This window comes from Anastrepha obliqua, chromosome 2, assembly GCF_027943255.1.
Source record: "Anastrepha obliqua isolate idAnaObli1 chromosome 2, idAnaObli1_1.0, whole genome shotgun sequence".
In the NCBI taxonomy this organism is placed as follows: domain Eukaryota; kingdom Metazoa; phylum Arthropoda; class Insecta; order Diptera; family Tephritidae; genus Anastrepha; species Anastrepha obliqua.
The window spans coordinates 9,866,487-9,888,218 of record NC_072893.1 but is presented as its reverse complement, the minus strand read 5'-3'; the positions used below and the strand labels follow the sequence as shown (position 1 = coordinate 9,888,218).

Sequence of the window (21,732 nt, the reverse complement as noted above, 5' to 3'; positions counted from 1 at the left end):
AGAGAGGACGCTAAACTATAAATAAAGAACTTTTTTTAATTATTTATATTTAAGAAATTTAATTAAAAATGTATACGAAATTTATTTAAAAAAACATTTCTAAAAGAAGCCATGGAAGTTAACCCTTCTGAAGTAGGCTAACTGTCATTTGAAAAGTCCCTGCAGAAATTAAAACTATGATTAATTGTTTTGGGTAAACCTTTTTATTTTTCGACATAGTCTCCTTTTAAGCGTGTACACTTCGTCCAACGCTGTTCTAGTTCGTTGATCCCTTCCGAATAATAGGATTTCCTAAGTCTGAAAACAGCCATTTATTTCAGCAATCAGCTCCCCGTTTGGGTACAATTTTTTTCCCGCCAGCTATTTCTTTAAATTGGCGAACAAATAGTAGTCCGAGAGGTCTGAGAGCGCTGACTGAGGGATATGAAATGAGTTGGAACAACCCACAATGGAAAGCATAATGAGATGGCGACTATCGTGGTACCGTTACTTTGCGCTCAGCGAATTTGACAATGAGTTACGTGGTTTTAGCACCAGTATGGCCAGCTTACCATTTTCGTAACTTGATTTAGCATTTTTTTTTGTTATTTAGTCTCGGTCTATTGTTTATAATTTTGTAAAATATACATTTTTTTTAATTAGTTCAATAATTCACTCAGTTTACTCTAGCTTTACTTTTTTTAACATCTGGTCGCATTGTCCGCGTTTGCAGTTGCTGCTTTGGGGGTTCTTCTGCTTTCAGCAGTCAAATCTCTCTCTCCCTACTGCAGTGTCGCCTAGCTTTGGATATAAAAACGCACTAAAATGCCCATTTAAAGAAAATAAAATACCAAATTTTTATTGAATTACTTAAAGAACTTTGTATGCGTGACAAATTATCTTTCAAATGTGCGTTTTTTTTAAATATGTTGTGGTTATGTACAATTTAATCTATGAGTTTTTTGTTAAGCGAAACTCTTGTGTTAAGAGAACGACTTTTTTGCTAATTTTTTGGTTATGTAACAAGATTGGTACTCTTTTTGTAAAAATGCCGTTATAGTTTCTTCAGTGATATTTTGTTGCTTATTTTTACTATGAATACACCTCTTTATGCCGTATGACCCACTAAGAGTCAGGACTGGAAGAAACGATTACACCTTTATGGACTTAATTCGCATTCAGTAAATTCAAACGCTTTTTACAATGTTAAGAAGAGTTGAGAGAGGGACATTTAATATTCTTGCGTTAACTTAAAAGGAGCAAAAAATTAAATATCAAACTTTATAAGTTTGCTAAATTTGCATTAGCACTAAAATCTTCTCAGAGTGACCTTTTTATAATAACATTATTTTGTTTAATAATGCAGTTTTTTTTTAACTTACAGTTTCGGTAGCTTTAAATTAAAAACAAAAAAAAAACAAACACTAAACTTAAAACTTTTCGCATTTTGGGTATAAAAAAGCACTAAATTTATTGTGAAAGGCCAATGGTTGGCAACACTGCACAACTTGGCAAAAGTGACGTCACGCACTCTCTAATGGGCGCAATCTTGTTTCTATTATTCTTGGTTGGAATCCTATTCTCGTTAATTTTGAGACCATAACAGTTGATGCGTGAGCTGGGGAGTAGTCGTGATGGAAAAGCAAAATCACTCGACGTCCTCTATTCAAACGAAAGCCAACCTCAAAGCATCTAGCTGAAACTTTATGCGTGTTTTTCCAAGAGATGCCACTAACTAAACATAACCTCGAAATGCGCCAGTAGTATCATCTCTCTGACTTTGCACGGACTTTTCAAACGACCCTCGAAAGAAAACAAAAAAAATGTTGAGGTTCGAACTCAAATAAATTTCTTATTAGGGGTTTTGCGTATTTAATCTTCTTTTTCGATTAATAACGTACAATGTGAAGTCCAAAATAAGTAAGACTATCTGAAATAGAAACGACAGGAGCTTTGTTCTGATAACTTCTGGTTTATGTATTGAAAGTAGTCCCCTCTGGCCTCGATACACTGCTTTGCGCGATTTACAAACTTTTGGAAAGAGAGTTTCAGGTCATTTACAGGAATCCAGAATGTCCTTCAGAATGTCGGTACAAGTCTTTGGATGACCTCTACGGACGCAAAACGTTTTTCTGCAAAAGCAATTTTCCGAGTAGGCAGAAGTCGCAGGGAGCCATATCAGGTGAATACGGTGAGTGATTGATGGTTAAAAAGCCATTCCTAGTCAAAAAATCAGTCACAAGAGTGGATCGTTGAGATGGTGCATTATCATTCAATAAGCGTCAACTTCCTCCTTCGCGGTATTCAGGTTGAATTCGACGAATGCGAAACAACAAATGCTTCAAAATGCCAAGATGGAAAATTGCATTGACGGTTTAGCCCGTTGGCACGAAGTTTTTGTGTGTTAGAATCGTAAAAAGAAATGAGCATCGACTTGATTTTTGACTTCTCCAAACGCGATTTTTTGGATGGTGGCTCGTCTGGGGCCTCTCATTCGGCACTTAGACGCTTAGTTTCAGGTTGGATGTTGGAAACACCCCGTTTCATCACCAGTTGCAATGTTGTAAGGGAAGTTCTCGACTTTTCTCGCCTCTTTAATGAGGTCTTTCGAATGTTGAATTCTGAGCAATTTTTGGTCCTCAGTTAAGTTGTGTGGAATGAAACATTTCGTAAGCCCAAATGATCAGTTAAAATACGAAAAATCGCTGTTTTGGGGATATCCAACTCCGATACCATGAATTTCAACGATGATTTCGGTTCTTTTCTAATAAATTTACGGACAATTTCGATGGAGTTTTCGGTGGCTACTTATTTTGGGCGGCCCGTAAGTTCATTGTCATTTATGTCCTCACAACCATCTCTGAAACTTGTAAACCACTCATGAACTCTGGCACGTGATAGACAATCAGCGCCATAAACTTTTTTCATCTATTCAAATGTTTCGGTAAACGTTTTACCGATTTTAAAACAAATTTCGATATTAGCTCTTTGTTCGAAACTCATTTTTGTACCGATGACACAAACATACTGACACTTTGGGCGCAATAACTTGGCTTCCACTGAACCGAATGACACCAAGCTTGCACTGGAAGTCCACTAGAGATGTAACTTCCAACGCACTAACGCATTAAAAACGTGGCGCCATTGATAACATTTTTATGACGCCAGTCTTGTTTATTTTGAACTTTCACAGTTCTTTCTATTATTAAATTGGACTCAGTACCAAAAATACAATTTTTTCCACGCCAACATCCGCATCTCACTTTGCCCCAGATTTAAAAATGCCCCTATAAATGGTCAGAAAACGCTTTACTAATCAATTTCAAATACTTAATAATTGAGTTTATTTGACATAACGGTTTAAATTATTAATTCACAAGCCCCAAAATAAAACTTTTAATTTATGCACAAAGCGAAATTGTGTTTTTTTACCACCTTTAATACTGAGAGAAATCCTACAAATAATTCTTAACACATTTTATTCATTGATTGCAAAGGAAGTTAGAAGTGCGGAAACGGAAATAATTTTCTGTCGATTAACACAATTCTATGTTGGTGCAACAGCTTACTTCCGTGTGCAGCAGCAAAGTTTGCTGTCACTGCTGAGCAGCGGAAGAGGAGTGACAAGAATTATGTCACTGCGGTTGGTTTTATTGCACTGCTAACCGTCAATAATTGGCGATGTCTTTCAGTCGTCAACTGGCAACTGGCAACTGCCCCGTGGCTGCTGATGCACAACTAACTGCACAGCCTGTGTGCACGTGTCGGCTATCATTCGAGCGTCCACAAGCAGTTCCACAACTTTGTAAGATATGGCAATTCCATTGCAGGCCAACTTTGACGGATGTAAAAATTATTGCCGGGAACGAAATTAAATTTCAACAACTTGGCTTTGCTTTATTTAGCTTCTCCTCGCTGCTTACTTGGTTGCCTTGCTGGTGGCATAACACTGAACTGCATTATAAGTTGGCTGCTGGAAGTTTTAAGTGTTGCCCATTCAAATAGTTCCAATGCGTATTCGTATTCTTCATTCAGGCTGATGCGAAAAATTTCATTTTACTCTGGCTAACTTGCACAACTCGGCAGTGGTTCGCTTTGATTTCGATTTCGTGCTACGAGTTAATAAGGTTCCATAATAAAACTCGTAATAGACTGCGTGGAGGAAAGATATTGCGTTTTTATGTGACACATCGAATGGTAGCAGAAGAAATGACATAATGTTTTTCTCCATTCGTTGCTCATTGAAGCTGCATGCCGTTGGTTGGTAACCGGTTTGTGGATACAGAGTAGGACATTTTTAGTCGAAGCATCGGGCAATCGCACACTAATGCCATATCGCTTTGAAGGCATCAGTCGGAGGAGGTTCACACCACGGAAAGAAAGCACTGAAATTTTTCTGCTGTCCGTTCAAAATGATTTACGGGTTATAACACTGTAATATTTCCGGTAGTCTTACTAATATCAACCACACATACAGCCAACGAATAAAAAATTCCTATAAAAACAACAACAATGTACGCATTATTTGTATACGGTAATGAACTTAATTGAAACTGAACTGAAATTATTAAAATTCACTATAGAAATGGTGAAAATTGGCAGAGATGGTTCGTAAAACTCGAACAATTTTGGGTCATCGTGATGCACCTTGTGGGACCGCAATACAGAAAGAGGTGAACAAATTTGAGCTGATGGGACAAGTTAGTGATGTGAAGAATAAAACCCGTGAACGTCACTCACGAACAGCCGAAAGTGTTGAAGAAAACCCAGGCATTCCACAAACGTCATTACACCGTATTTTGCGTAAAGATTTGGGCCTTAATGCTTATAAAGCCCAGTTAACACAAGAACTCAACCGGCCAATCATAAACAACGTCGTGTCTTTGGTGATTGGGTCGTTGAAATGCATGAAAATGATCCGGAATTCCATCGAAAAATCATCTTGAGTGATGAGGCCCATTTCCATCTCGGTGGCTTCGTCAGCAAGCAAACTTGTCGGATCTGGGGCTCAGAAAATCCAAGAGTTATTGTTGAAAAGCCTCTCTATCCTCAACGTGTGACTGTTTGGTGCGGTTTATGGTCCGGCGGAGTCATTGGACCTTACTTTTTCGAATATGAAGCTGGAGTAACAGTTTCGGTGAATGGATTGCGCTATGGACAGATGATTAACGATTTTTTATGGCCGGAATTGGATGGTATTGATCTGGACAATGCTTATTTTTAACAAAACGGCTTTACGTGCCACACAAGCAACGAAACCATTGATCTTTTACGGGAATAACACCTCTTATTGGAAACCCCTTTATATATATACATACATACATACATATAATATAATTGGAGCTTACTCCATTCATTGGATGCTTTGCTGGGATCCTCTTGTTATTTATGGTGTGAGACTTGATGTTGTTCAACAAATGGAGGGAAGTCTTAAGCCGACTCCGAATGGCAAATGGTTTTTTAGGAGCTTTGCCATTGCCTGCCGAAGGAAAAGAGCTATTTGCAAATCTACACAAATTTGTGCCTATACGGATGATATCGTAATTATAGGCAAAAACAAACCAGCTCTGAAAGGAAGATTTATGCGACTAGAATCATCTGATAGGATGGTAGGACTTATCATCAAAGAAGAAAAACTAAATATATAGAAGGTGAAGCGCGCAATAGTTCACCCCGAACTATGATAGTGATGAATAAAAATATATTGCAGCAAAGCGAATATATTTTCACGGCCTCCTTTTTATATCGAGTTTTTTACTTAAAATTTATATTTAACCCTTTCGTACCTGTTGGTAGGCAAATGTACCAGCGTCATGGTTAATATTCTGGACGCGTTAAATGACTTTAGGTTGGGCTGCATGGTTAATCCAAATCCAAACTTTTCACCATACAAAAGTACTGGCATAATGAGAGACTTATAAAGTGTGAGTTTTGTTCGTCGAGAGCGAACTCTAGAACTCGATTGCCTCCTTAGTCTAAAGTAGCGCTTGTTGGCAAGAGAGTGTAAATTCAAGAATGACAGAGACAATATCGCGCCCAACAGAAAGTGTGTAACGTTATACTAGCCCAGTAGTGCTGTACAAGTGCTTTTTTATACTCAAAATGCGAAAATTTTTGAGTTTGGAGTTTGTTTCTTTTTTTTAATTTCAAGCTACTAAAATTGTAACTAAAAAAAAATGTATATAACTAAAAAAGCACTCTGAGAAGACTTAGTGCTATTGAACATTTGTTGATTCATATAAAATTTGATGTTTTTAAAGTGTAAATCTCATGTTTTGCTCCTTTTGAGGTTATGCAAGAATATTGGATCTATGTACATATACTTCATTTCAGAAATTTCGAAGTGTGCACATGAGCTGATAAATGGCAAGATCAAGCAAAAGATTTATTCACGAACAGATTTGTTCAAAAGCCAGCCATCATTGTGGAAAAATAAGAGCAATAAATGTAAGGATAGGAAATATGAAATTAAAATCATGGCTTATTTTATTAGAAAATATAAATAAGTAGAAAAACAGACGAATATAGAAGGTGAGAAAAAAAATTGATATGCTCATACTCATCGCGCCTCTTAAACCAGTTCTGCAACCAAATCGAACGATTTTTTAGCTCTTTCTCTCCTCCTTTCTTTTCACGCACAAATAAATACCAAAAATGACAATAATTTTCTTCGCGTTTCATGTTCACTCAGCAACGAAGAACGCGAAACTAAAATTGTCAATAAATCCACACGTCTGTGGCGGAATGAATTCCAACTGATTGTTTCGATCTGTAGCCCGTGTGAGGCCTGCTTAAGACGTGAATAATCACCAACACCAACAACATTTTTGACAATCGTCGATAGTGTATCCAGATGATAAAAAATGTAAAGCTAAATATTGGGTAGTGGAAAAAGTCGTTTCGTATTTTGTCAATAGATGTCGTTGGAGTCATCTATCTCCAGTGCTACCAATCACATTGTGTCATATAATCATAACAAAAAAAAAAAAATTAAATTCGGAGAAGTTGAAAAAAAGTTATAGCTGTTCAAAACTGAGCCAAAATAATGAAGAAATTCGCTATATTTTGAAATTTTTGTATAAAAAATTTATGAAGTTTACCGAGACGATGCTGTATCAGTTCGTGTAGCACAACAATGGTTCGCTCGCTTCCGTTCTAGAAATTTCGATGTGAAAGATGCACCTCGCTCCGGTTGACCTATCGAAAAGTGGATCAAATACGACAATAATGTGCGAAAAGAATCATGGTGCAAGGGGGGTGGAGCTCAACAAATGGTCACAAAGCTAGGATTGACGCCTCGAAAGGTTATGCTGTATGTTTGGTGGGATTGGAAAGGCATCATCTACTATGAGCTGCTCCAGCCTGCTCGAACGATTGATTCTACACTTTGCTGTCAACAACTGATGAGATTGAAGCAATAAAAAAAAAAAAATAAATAATTGGCGCGTACACTTCTGTTAGGTGTTTGGCCGAGCTCCTCCTCCTATTTGTGGTGTGCGTCTTGGTGTTGTTCCACAAATGCCTCCATTTGACCTACAGTTTCAAGCCGACTCCGAACGGCAGATATTTTTATGAGGAGCTTTTTCATGGCAGAAATACACTCGGAGGTTTGCCATTGCCTGCCGAGGGGCGACTGCTATTAGAAAAACGTTTTTATTAATTTTGCTTTCACCGAGATTCGAACCAACGACCTCTCAGTGAATTCCGAATGGTGATCATGCACCAACCCATTCGGCTACGGCGGCAAGCAATCGAAAAAAATGGCCAGAACTGATCAGCAGAAAGGGCGTCATCTCCCATCAGGACAACGCTAGGCCGCACACATCTTTGATGACTCGGCAAAAACCGGGAGAGCTTTGCTGGCAAGTTTTTATGCGTCCACTATATAGCCTTGACCTTGCACCATCGGACTACCATTTGTTTCGGTCAATGCAGAACTCCCTTAATGGAGTAAAGTTGGCTTCAAGAGAAGCCTGTGAAAATTACTTGTCGCAGTTTTTCGCCGAGAAACCACAAAAGTTTTACACTGATGGAATAATGTATGAAAATGATAATCTGTTATAACCGATCACCAATTGAGCTAGTGTGATGTCACGAAAATCAGCTGATATTCTCAAATTCGCTGAGAGCAAAGTAACGGGATCACGATAGGCGTTAAACGGTGTCGCTTTCTATTTTTCTTTCGTTTTAATTTTTCTTTCTCCTTCTTTTTATATTTTTCTTTCTGTTTCTTTAACTTTTCTCTATCTCTTTTTCATTCTCATTTTCCTTCTCATTCTCATTATCTTTCTATTCTTATTCCTATTCCTATTCCCATTCCTATTCCTATTCCTATTCCTATTCCTATTCCTATTCCTATTCCTATTCATATTTTTCTTTTTCTTTCTCTTTCTTTTTTTCTTTCCCTTTCTCCTTTTCTTTCTCTTTCTCTTTCTCTTTCTCTTTCTCTTTCTCTTTCTCTTTCTCTTTCTCTTTCTCTTTCTATTCCTCTTTCTATTTTACTTAAAAACAGCTCTTATTAAAGCCACAGCAGCTCTCACTCAGGCATGAAAGGGTTAAATATATTCAAAATTTAATAAGCATTTCATTTGCATGCCGGATTTTTCTCTATATTTTTATTTGTAAATTTAATCGAATATTTGCCAAATTTGTTGAATTTTAATATTTGTATATTTTCAACCCGAACTCTATTTACGCATTTTAAAATGTTAATCAGCATGAAAATTTACCTTGCAAAGCTGTGCATAAAATCCATAGACTTGATTTGGTGTATTTTGTTATATAGGCGCCATCGTCCATCAAATTGAAATTAGCAGTGCCATTGTAATTGGCATTTGGCAGTTTTTCCTCGGTGAAAAGCCACTGTGGTCCAGCAATCGCGGCCATTACAATGGCAACGGAAATACTAGAAAGGATAGGAGAGAAGAATATAAATTAAATCAAGTAAAGTATAGCTATTTCGTAAGTCATTTTTATGTATTTATTTGCACGAAATAATCCGCATTGCATGGCGTATAATTTATCTAAAGATTGGGAAGTCTGTTTCACGAAATTCAAAAATATTTTAAAGACAAAGATTTGTAAAGATTTCTTATCATCGCTAATGAAAATTCCATAAAAAGTGGGGAACGTTTTAAAAATTGGTCAGAAAATGCATTTTGCTCCAGCTGTTCTTCCTCAAAAAAATTTTGTTTACCAACGTCCGAGATTTTTTTAAATCGGTCAAGTCAATGCTGTGAATCGAGGTGCGGCACATTTTGGCCAATCTATTCACGTTAGGCCGCATGTACAGGCAGTGGGTATTCAAATAGTAAAGCTTCAACTCTTATATTTATTTTTTCTATCTTTAAGGTAGCAGCAAAAGTTGCTTGCACGAAATTCTTCTATTTGATTGCCACTAATCTGGCTTCGACTTTAAGCTGCTCAGGTACACCAGTTGTTGAATAATTCGCAAGGTTCTCTCAACATATCTCACACAAAACTGCTTTTGCTGCCAGCCATTTTAACTCCAGCATCAACTTTCCATAAATATGTTTGCAAAGAATGCAGTTATGTAAATAATCAAAAAGTTGCACTCACCTAATTAAGCTGCACTCGAAATCATATTTGCTTCAAACTCTCGACCCAGCGCTAATTTTTTTGTTACCACATAAAAACAGTTTTTCTAACATCCGCATATAATTACATATAAATTGCACTTCACATACTGGCATAGTGCTTACGTACCTATCCATATGTATAAGTATGTAAATGTAAAAGGAAAAAGATGAGAGCTTTTTATCACACATTCGTCTTGTATTTCTGCTCCCTTTCCACTCTGCCAGGCGTAGAAATAGAATTTACGCTAAGTGATTTTTGTCTAACCGGGAATGAAGGCAAAAATTTACAATGTTTTATATGTGCGGCTGTACTTTTTATGAATGTGAATATTACTTTAAAACTGGGACAGTGAGTGGATACCCTGCAGTGAAAAGTCAAGCTACTTAAGTAATTTTCTAGTTCTTGAACTGGTACTTGACGGCACTAGTTATTACTACCAGTTCGAGTGCGACTACCAGTTGTACCGGTTACAAAAGGATCGATTAGTGGTATCAGGTCAGTCCATAAGTTCGTGCGTATTTTAGCTATAATTTCACTTTTGTACGATTTTTGCATACAAAAAATTATAACGGAACTATTTATATTTTCTTTGATATATTGTGCATTCAAAAAGTGATTTTAATCGCAGATAGAAGCACGTGTTGTTAAAAAATAAAATGGAATCTTCCAACGCGTATAAGAAGCATATTTTGTATTTAAAAAAAATGGTAAAAATGCAACAATTGCTGCTGCAGAAATAAACACTGTTCACGGAGAGGATACCGTGAGTGTAAGGACTGCGCAAAAATGGTTTTCAAAATTCCGAAGTGCGAACTGCGACCTGAAGGATGTCCCGCGCCCTGGTCGTCCTGAAGTCTTTAACTCCGACGCCATGCTCGAACTCGTGGAAGCTGAGCCAAATTTGACAGTCGATATGATAGCTCAGAGGATAAATTCATCGCATGGAACAGTTCACAGGCACCTGGTTCAGTTGGGAAAGGTTTGAAAGCTGGGAAAAAGGGTTCCGCATAGACTTTCCGTCGCCCAACCTTCAACAGAGAGTGAATGTGTCGTCTCAGCTGCCGCAACGGCTTGAAAATGAAAGTTTTTTGAACCGTATTGTTACTGGTTATGAAAAATAGGTCCTTTACAATAATCCTGTTCGCAAAAGCCAATGGTTAGATAAAGATGAAACACCAGAACCGACCCATAGAGATGGCCTTCACCCCAAGAAGATTCTCCTGTCTATTTGGTGGGATATGGCCGGTATTGTTTATTATGAACTTCTGTGTTCTGTACACACGATAACTGTTGATTATTATTCGATTGAATAGACGCAAAGTTTTGTTTCACCACGACAACGCAAGACTTCATACCACAAGGCAAACATTAGGCAAGCTGATCGAGCTCGGATGGGAGCAAATGCCGCATCCACCATACTTTCCGGATATTGCAGCTTGTGAGTATCACCTTTTCCGTGGACTTCAATCCCATATGAGTAACAAGAAGTACTCCTCAAAAGAAGCTATAAAAAGGGAGTTTTTATTAGGCTCTTTTGATAAGTTTAATGGTTTAAAAATCAATGCCACTAAAACAAAATTAAACAGAGCAGTGTTCTATGCTAGCACTAGAGCAGTATTCTATAAATCCAGCAGTGTTCTAGGAAACCAAGATTTTAATTAAAATCTAAAAATGCGCTTTGTGAGATGTTGTGGTGTGTCTGCTTTGTTGTATGGCATGGGAGCTTGGACGATGAAAGTTTCTGATATGAATCGCATAGAAACATTCGGAATGTGGATACTATGGAAACTACTGAAAATTTCGCGAACCGACCAACTCTCCAACTCTGAAGTTCTTCGAAGAGTTAATAGCAAAAGGGAGGCTCTAAGATGCATTAAATGCAGGAAAACAGCTTACCTGGGTCACATATGCCGAAATTATAAGTATGTTCTCCTGCAACTTCGATTACAAGAAAGATTGAAGGAAAACGAGGCATCGGAAGAAAGAAGTTATCATGGTAGTCGTATACGTCAATGGATGGGAGCCCAATTATTGGCCGGCTTTTGGAGTTAGTCAGAAACAGAGATACTTTTTCAGATATTGTAGAAATGTATAGATTGAGAAGAAGAAGATGACTTTAAGTCACCAGACCGAGATGATGTGTATCTTAAGTTGCTTAACCGGAGCTCTTATAAGAGTTTTTCGAGCTAGTCTGCCATAAGCCATATGCCCATTTTGCCCATTGAAGCAGAGGTAGTGTCGTCTTCATTCCGAAACCGAGGAAGGATGATTATGCGCTGGTAAAACACGTCAGAAGAATTAGTCTGATACCCTTCATGCTGATGGGTGCGAATGGTCGAAAAGTGCATTAGGTGAGAGCTTTAGTGGATAGTCGCCTTACATCCTTACCAAAACGGAAAGTCTTGCGAATCTGCTCACATGACCTTGTGCCAATGATTGAAGAGGGGCTAGGTTTTTGCTGATATTGAGAAGACCAACGCTAACTTTAACTCTATGTGTTCTGCAGCCAAGAGGCATGGAATGGACGAAACAATTATAAGGTGGATGCACTTCAACACGATTGCTGACTGTACGGAAGAAAACCGGCACTGTAGTAAGACTACTGCACCTTCTTAATCCACTTTACTATAATCCATGTACTATATTTTTTATGAAAATAACGTTAGTTGCAAGGTAAACACCTTAAAGGAGTTTTAAAACATAATTCTGAATTATATTTGATGACTTCTAAAGTCATTATGATACTTTTCAAAATCCAAGTGACGCTTGCTAATATGGGATTTTTTAAAAAGAGGTGTTATTTTGATATTCAAAGAAAAATGCTATTTTTTAATATAAATTATTGGATGCTTATTTCATTATAAAGAGGAAGGTATGCCGTTAATAGTGGAGAATAACTTCAGGCAAATGACCACCACGACCACGCTTACAGGGCAATATCCTTTTCACGAAATTTTCCATAACCGAATTGCAAAGTGGCTGCCCTATGTCCTCGCTAGCCTCACGAATTCCATCTTTGAGGTCTTGAATCGACCCTGGCGTAGATCTTCTCTTTCACGTGGCCCCAAAGAAAAAAGTCATAATGTGTTAAATCATTAGATCTCGTTGGTCAATTGTGATCACCTCTTCGAGAGATAACACGGCCCGGAAACCTTTGCCGTAAAAGATCAATGGTTCCGTTGCTTGTGTGGCACGCAGCGCTGTCTTGTTGAAAATAAAAGTTGTGCAGATTAATACCTACCAATTCTGGCCATACAAAATCGCTAATCATCTCTCCATAGCGCAATCCAATCACCTGTAACACCTGTTATGGGAAAACCCTTTATCAAATGTATACCTATATTCGGGAGCACTGCTGGTCAGGATGTAGTTCAAAAATGAGGATTTTTGTAACAAATTGAAGTCGAGTTTTTTTTATCGATTATCAGCAAGTTAATTAACTAGTTTAATGCTGACACAGAGGCTGACTGGCTCATTAAATGGTGTGCTGCATAGCTGACAATTGACATCCCGCAGGACATCGTCGTGTTAAAAAACTAATCGTTAGCATTGCATTGGGAAGGAAACGAACTACTTCAGTTGCAAAGTAAACTGGGTAGTGGAGCGTAGTGCATAGTGGGTGGCTAATGAAATATATCTATGCATATATGTATAGGGTTTTTCAGTAAGAGCGCTTCGACTTTTGAACTTTTTTGAATAAAACACAAACGGTTTGACTTTTTTAACTAATTTTTTTTTTTATTATCGAGTTTGAACATATACATTTAAGTATGAAATTCGATTTCTTTTGCATGACCACCGCGTGCACGTTTTACGAAGTCCAATCGTTAAACCCAATTTTCGACCACTCTTTTGCATAAATCGGCCGAAATTCCAGCAATTTCGCGTTCAATATTGGCTCTGAGCTCACAAATGGTCGCCGGCTTGTTACTGTAGACCAATGACTTCACATAACCCCAAAACGGGACGGCTTGTTAAATGGACCGTAAAATGGCCGTAATGCTCTTAAAGTAGCAGCAACAGAACGATTTTTTTCATAAAAAATTTGCACGATTTGCAATCGTTGCTCAAGTATGTAGCGTTCCATGATGAAATGTATACTAATGAAGTTTACAAATGGCAAGCGAAAAATAAAAAATATTGCGTCGTTCGCCCTCCCTATCGGAAAAAAGTTGAAGCTCACCTATTGAACAACCCTATATATATATTTTTTTCTATGCAAGCTCTATGTATTTTTTCGTTGAATAAATTATTCATCTCTCCCAGAGGAGCTAATTGAGATTTGATTTAAAATTTTCTGTTTACATAATTTTTACCCAGTTTATAAATCACAGCAGTTTGATGGCAAACAAGTCATTTTTATCATTTACTTTTTTATATACGATATTATTGTATTGTACAATATGGTAATACAACAAAGTAATACGATTTGACTATGAAAATGAAAATTCGGTAATTTATTAATCATCTTTTTTAGTGACCTTTAAAAAGCGGAAAAAACGTAAATGCTTATAAGTTAATTATATAAATTAATATGGGGATTGAATTAAATTAATATTGAATTTAATCGGATGAAGGACAAATAGAATTGACAGTAATATTAAAACGATAGAGGCAGGGTGTTTAGTGGGACGAATTACAACTCAGTATTTTGATTAAAGTGGTAGCAAAAGTGGTTGTGAATAAAATATACGAGGTGTGTTCTAAAAGTATCGCGAATTTTGAATTTTCGCAGGTTACGTATATTCGAATTTCGATTTTTTGGGACGATATGTTGGTACTCATGTCTCTCAATCTTACCGACGAGTTCAGCCATTTTGAATCTTCAGTTAATTGTTGACAGCTGCTTTGCTTGCACGTATTTCGGCTCGACTTCGACTTTTACCTATTCAAAAAGATGTGTGAAACACGAAATAAAGTGTGCGGATGCATTCCGAATGTTGACTGTGTCATATGGAGAAGCTACTTTGGACCAAAGCAACGTTAATCGATGGTACAAAATGTTCTCAGTAGACCGAGAAGATGTGAACGACGAAAAGTGTGCCGGACGCCCGGACACTTCAACAACATACCAAAAAATTGATGAAGTGAAGAAAATGGTATTGGCCGATCGTCGAATCACCGTTAGAGAAGTTGCTGAGGATCTAGACATATCGATTGGCTTGTGGCAGTCGATTTTTTTCAATGATTTGGGCATAAGACGGGTCGCCGCAAAAACCGTACCAAAACTGCTCAGTTTCGACCAAACGCAGCATCGCATTAACATTGCTAATGAGATGTTGGACTCTGTCCGCGACTACCGAAATTTGCTCCCGTTCACAGAGGGCCATAACTGGTGACAAATTGTGGGTTTATGGTTATGAAGTGGAAACCAAAGCTCATTCATCTCAAAGAAAGCTGCCGCACGAACCAAGACCGAAAAAAGCGCCAAGTTCGGTCGAATGTAAAAGTTTTGCTTACCATTTTCTTCGATTGCAGGGGCGTTGTGCATCATGAGTTCTTGCCACAGGGTATAAGGAATATTACCTGCAAGTTATGCACAATTTTGTGCGAAGCAATCTGCCAGACACGCCCGGATTTGTGCAAGAACAAAAATTGGCTCTTGCATCACGATACCGCCCCTGCTCACACATCGTTGCTTGTGCGCGACTTTTTGGCCATAAACAACACACTAATGATGCCACAGCCACCGTACGAGTATTCGCCAGATCTGGCCACCTGTGACTTTTTCTTCTTCCCGTAACTGAAGAGGCTCTTGAAAAGACGACGCTACGATTGACGAGCGACGACGATAAAGACGGCATTGAAGGAGGAGCTGAACAAGATAAAACAAATGATTTTTTTAAGTGCTTCAAAGATTGGAAAAAACGTTGGCAGAAGTGCATAATATCTCATGGGGATTACTTTGAAGGGGGGAAAATAGATATTAATTAATAAATAAATAATTTTTGAATAGAAAACACAAAATTCGCGATACTTTTTGAACACACCTCCTATTTCTAGGAAAACGATGCTCCAGGAATGTGACCACGAGGAAGTGTGTAAAAAATGAAATAAATTTCGTACCCAAATGCTGCTAATAATTTTGTTGATTGCTTTCAGAAATAATAATTTTTCTCTAAATAAAAATTTTCGTTTAATAAAAAAAAGAATGTATTTCATTTAATAAAAATAAAAAAAAATGTGTTTCATTTAATAAAAATAAAAATAAAAATGTATTTCATTTAATATAAAGGAGTATAAAAAGTATTTTATTAATAAAAGGCTTCAAAGGTTTTTGTACCATTTCCGAGTCAAAATGTGGAAGAAGACCATAAAATTGAACATTTTTCCTAAGTGCCATTTCAAATGGATTTCCCGATTCTACGATTTAAGCAAAGAATTCAAAACAAAACAGGCGTTGGGATACGACCTAATAACCAGTAAGATTTTAAAAAAGTTACCCACGCACATGTGGCTATAAATACATCACTTACATATCAAATTTAATGCGATGATCAAAAACGAGTATTTTCCCATTCAGTGGAAAGTTGCTGAAATTATACTTATTCCAAAGCCTGGGAAACCTCCGAACATTGTTTCCAACTATAGGCCAATAAGTCTGCTGCCTATTGCTTCTAAATTTTTTGAAAGGCTACTTTTGAAATACATAATCCGATAATTGAGCAAGGGAAACGCATTCCAACACACCAATTTGAATTCGCCAAACATCACTCCGCTATATATAAAGCCGACTCCGAACGGCAGATATTTTTATGAGGAGCTTCTTCATGGCAGAAATACACGGAGGTTTACCATTGCCTGCCGAGGGGCGACCGCTATTAGAAAAATGTTTTTCTTAATTTGAAGTTTTCACCGAGATTCGAACCGACGTTCTCTCTGTGAATTCTGAATGGTAGTCGCGCACCAATCCTACGGCGGCCGCCTCAAATAATTTGTTTAGATAAAATAAAAAAAAAAAATCTTTTAAACAAAAGTAATGCTTATTTTTTCTGAAATAGTTTCTTTTAATATGTATTTATATTTTTTTAAATGAAAAAAAAATTTAATTTGTTTAGAAAAATTATATAAAATAGTTTTAAACATTAATAAAATTAATTTGTTCCGAAATAATTTTTAAAGTGTATTTTTTTTTCTTAAAAATGGAAAAAAATTTAATTTTTTAAATAAAATTGTTAAATTTTATTTTGTTTAGAAAAACGATATAAAAAAGTTTGAAACAATAATAAAATAAATTTTTTCTGAAATAATTTTTTAAGAGTTAAAAATTAAAAACAAAAATTCCTAAAATTTGGAACAAAAAAAATTAATTTTATTAAATTCCGAGGGCGGGTCAATAAGTCCGTGATTTTTTGTATTTTTGACCTCTTTACTGAAAAAGAAATACTACTCCTGTCAAAAGGCATCTGTCAGTTGACTCCTGTCAAAATTTGAACGTGCTGCATCAGTTAGTTTGTGTTGTACAGCTACTTTTATCAGACTACCCAGTAATTTGAGGAGAAAATGGAAAAAACTGAATTTCGTGTGCTTATTAAGCCGATTCACCCTTGGAAACCCACTGTTTCGACTGTTGTTTGGTCTCTGGTGTATGGTGATGGATCCATGTTTCTTCCACGGTTACAAAACGGCGCAAAAACTCCTCCATATTGCAATTAAACAACGCCAAACTTTCCTGTGAAGTTGTTACACGATTGCGTTTATGGTCGACTGTGAATTACTGGGTAGTCTGATAAAGGTAGCTGTAAAACACAAACTAACTGACGCAGCACGTTCAAATTTTGACAGGAGTCAACAGACAGATGCCTGTTGACAGGAGCAGTATTTCTTTTTCAGTAAAGAGGTCAGAAATACAATACGGACTTATTGACCAGCCCTCGTAAATAAAATATAATTATTCCTCAAATAATTTTCTTAAAACTGATATAAAAAAATTTAAGCAAAAACCTAGTTCATTTTATCTTAAATAATTTTTTTTCTTAAAAATGGGTAAACAAAATTTCTAAAAATTTGGAACAAAAAAATTTAATATTATATTTTCTGAAATAATTTTTTGTAAGTACATTTTTTTCTTAAAAATGGAAAAATAAAATTTTTTCAAAAATTTTGAACAAAACAAAAATTATAATAGGTTTTTTTCAAATAATTTTTTTAAATAATATTTACTTTATTTAAATAATATTTTATTTAAAAGAATGTTAAACAAAAACTACAATTTTTTGTCAAATAATTTTTTTAACGTGATATAAAAGAATTTAAAAAAAAAAACAAAATTTATTTTTTTTGAAAAAATTAGTTTTAAATATATTTTTTTCTTAAAAATAGGAAAGAAAATTTTCCAAACATTTGGAGAAGTCCTTCCTTAAAAATGGAAAAATTTCTAAAAAATATACAAAAATTTTGAGCAAAAACATTTAAATTTTTCTCGAATAATTCTTCTAATTACATTTTGTGTGAAAAAAAGATTTAGAAAAATTTTAAGGAAAAAGTATAATTTTTTGTCAAACAGTGTTTTTAAAGGTATTGTCTTTCCTTAAAAATTAAAAAAAAACTTTAATTTTTTCTCATATCATTTTTTTTTTTTAATTATATTTTGTTCTAAAAAGGTATAAAATAATTTTAATAACAAGTAAAAAAAAAAGGAACGAAGATATTTCAATTCAAAGAACTGAAACTTGCAATTTTTTTTTCAGCTAACTTCTCATTATATTCAAGCTTAGAAGGGTAAGCCTTTTAATGCAATTTTCCGTTGATTGATTTCTTCTCCAATAAAAGGTCAGATCACTTAACTAATGTCCTCTCACACATTTTTGATGCGTAAAGAAAATAATAATAATTTGTGTACTCACCTAGCAGCAACAGGTGTCAGTATCCACAAATATCCCCCGTTACTGAAACGCTGTTGCATGGTGGTGGTGCCGCTGCATTGTCGCATACGCTGCTGTGGATAGTGACTCATCCGGCCGCCTGGCCTCGTTACGAGAAATTCTCGAGACTTGTTCATTGGTTGCGGTTGAATGCCATTTAATTTATTCGAATTCGAATGCGTACTGCTGAAACCGCCATTCAAATCAGTTGTTAGCGATATGTTGTTTTTATTGCCATTGCGGTCTGCCGCCACCGCTACTGCCGATGCCGAAGGGATGCTGCCCGAAATCGTGTTAATGACACCGGATGCGGTAATACCATTCAAATTGCGATTGTTGCAGCCATTGCTGTTGCTGTTACTGTTGCTGTTGGTAGTGCGTTGCATGGCGGTTATTGGCATTGAGCGCGGCAGTGTGCCATAAACTGATTGTTGCAACTTTTGTTGCTGTTGCTGCTTAAATTGTTCTCTACGTCCAGTCTGTGTGACGCTACCACCGAAATTCGCTCGTTCGATAGACGCCGTTGCGGTGAGCTTATGTGGCTGCTGTGTATGATTGTGCAACATAAAAGATCGCGCGACGTTGCAAGGCTGCATTGTAAGTGTATTGTTGGTGATGCTGTTGCTAGAAAATGTTTGCTGTGGCTTATCCTTAAAAATGCCTACTGCACTGTTGGCTTCGGTGTCGTTTGCTTTTATTGTTGTAGGCGTAGTTGCATTCATCGAAGTTGAAGTATATTAGTTATTATTTGTTCTTGCGGCAACGGGTGTTGGCTTTCCTGTTGTTCATGTTGTTGTTGTGTTTGCTGTTACTTTTGTTCATCATTGTGCTTATGAAGTAGCGGCTCTATTTTCACATTATGAGTGGATGCAACACGAAAAACATTCGGCACCGTGAAATATTCGCGCATAATAATTCAACACTTTCGAGCGGACGTCGCTAACACGCACACACACGCACATATCTACTAAGAGTTCATGTTGCAATAATCAGCAATGTTGTTGAACACAATGCCCCTGCTTAACACAACACCAATCACTCATGACCAAATAGCCGCTTATCAAATCGATGCGAGTTATTGTTGCTAGGAAACTATGCAGCGCCGTGAAATATGCTATAAATTTTGTAGTAACAACTAAAATCGGTGGCCGCAATTCAAAGAGTGAAGTAGGATGTAAATGTTAATATACGAAATTAATTTCATTTAAATGCGCTTCACTTTTTGGAAATGGTGTTGCTGAAGCGCAATGCGTTTGAAGTTTGTAATAACGCATTTAGGAAATGCTTTAGCGAGTAGCGCTTTATATTTGAGGAATTCTATGGCAAAGCGCAATAACTCCATAGATTTTCGGTTGAATTTAATTCGATGGATTGAAATTTGTGGTATGCAATAATTTTCATAAATTGCGAGGAAAAATTGTATTAAGCCAAAGTGGGTCGATTCCAAAAATTATGATTGAGATAGAAAGCAAAATTTGCAAACTCATATTTTTTTACAAAAACTCGAGTAAAGAAAAATAGTGAATATGCACAGGGTGAACAATATGAAGTGTTACCAACTTCACACTGCTTGTATCTATAAAACAACTCGTGACATCAAAGTCAAAATTGTTCTAATGACAGTTCAATATATTGTTTATAAGCAATCAAAAGCATTTGCGTCTCAGTTTTGTTGAATTTTTTTTTCTGTGATGGAATAATGTGAGCGTAATAGTGTGTAGCATTGCAAAACGCTATGGAGGTGGACCAAAAAAAAGCAGCAACAACACCAGAAATGGAAAGTGAAGGCTCGACTTGAACGAAATCCACGTCGAAGTGGAAGAAAAATGGCCAAAGAACTGAAAATATCGCAAGAAAGCATTCGACGCATATTGAAAAACGAGTTCAAGGTTAAGGCTTACAAAGCCACAAAGCACACGATCTTTTACCCCAGCAAAAAAAGTTCGGGTCGAAAAAGCAAAGAAGTTGTTGCGCTTGCACGAACGTGGCGAATTTCCTAACATTGTGTTTTCTGATGAAAAAAATGTCCCAGTTGAGCACTTCATAAACACTCAAAACGATCATGTTTACTTGACCGAACGCTCATACGAGAATTTGAGCCTACGTATGGCCACTCAAAGCAATTTCCCATTGCAAGTAATGGTTTGGGCCGCACTGACCGCTGAGGGATGCTCTACAATCGTTTTTATCGAGCCTGGTGTCAAAGTGAATGCGACCTATTATCGGCCTTTAGAGCCGTGAACATGTAAACATTTCGGTCGTAGACCATGGACGTTCCAACAGGACTCGGCACCGTCTCATAAAGCTCGTGTGAACCAAGAAAGGTTAAAAAATCATGTTCCACACTTCATTTCGTCCACACAATGGCTTTCGAATTCGCCAGACGCAAATCCGATGGACTATTCCATCTGGTCCATTTTGGAGAGCAAGGTGAGTACTAAAATTGTAATCATTTTTGAACAATTTTGTCTTTGAAATCAATAAAAACTAATTTCCCACAAAAAAGTTATGATGTTTTGAATAGGTAACACTTCATATCGTTCACCCTGTATAAAATTAGTCTGGTCTGGTAACACCAAAATGCTAAGGCCACTGTAGCGGTTGAAAAAAGTATATTTTCAGAATTGTTGTCCAGTGGGATAATGAACTACATCAAAATGCTCCAAAAGATCCTTTGTTGTGCATTCAAAATTTGTATAGGCGCCCGCCGTAGCCGAATGAATTGCTGCGCGACTACCATTTGGAAGTGAAGTGGTTCGAAATCCCAGGCAGGAAATGCCAATTGATAGGAAACGTTTTTTTTTGATAGCGGTCGCCCCTCGGTAGGTAATGGCAAGCTGCCATTCTTTCTGCCATGAAAAAGCTCCTCATAAAAATCATCTGCCGTCCGGAGGCGGCGTGAAACTATAGGTCTCTCCAGTTTGTGGATAAAACTTAAGACAAATACCACAAATAGGAAGAGGAGTTCGGTTCAGCCAAACACCCTAGAAGAAATGGTATAAGTGTGAAATATATAGGTTAGGTTAGGTTAGGTTTGGCAGCCGTATCGCACATAGTGACAACGATGCCACTTAGACCACGAAATGGGTCCGTTGTGAGCCGCGGGGGCTGGGCTACATTTCCCTCTCCATATTGAACCATCCTGAGCTTTTGATAAAGCGTAAAAGGTTGTTGATACCTAAAGTGTATAGATTATCTATATTCGTTAAGAAGTAGGATTTTAAAAATCGGTTCCTGCTTCTGGCTGGAGCTGGGCATGTGCACAAAAAGTGTTGAATTGTTTCCAACT

At 36.9% G+C, this 21,732-nt stretch overlaps 1 protein-coding gene across 1 annotated transcript in view; it reads right to left on the bottom strand.

Moving 5' to 3' along the window:
- LOC129239466 (uncharacterized) overlaps window positions 1-18,532 on the bottom strand; it is a 62,536-nt gene extending 44,004 nt beyond the window's left edge. Inside the window, exons 1-3 of the mRNA XM_054874967.1 lie at window positions 18,426-18,532; window positions 8,709-8,884; window positions 3,232-3,266 (exon numbers count right to left, since the gene is read on the bottom strand). Of these exons, the coding sequence (XP_054730942.1) occupies window positions 3,232-3,266; window positions 8,709-8,884; window positions 18,426-18,511 (297 nt within the window). The 5' untranslated portion in view covers window positions 18,512-18,532. The remainder of the gene's footprint in view (window positions 1-3,231; window positions 3,267-8,708; window positions 8,885-18,425) is intronic.
- Window positions 18,533-21,732: the final 3,200 nt, after the last annotated feature.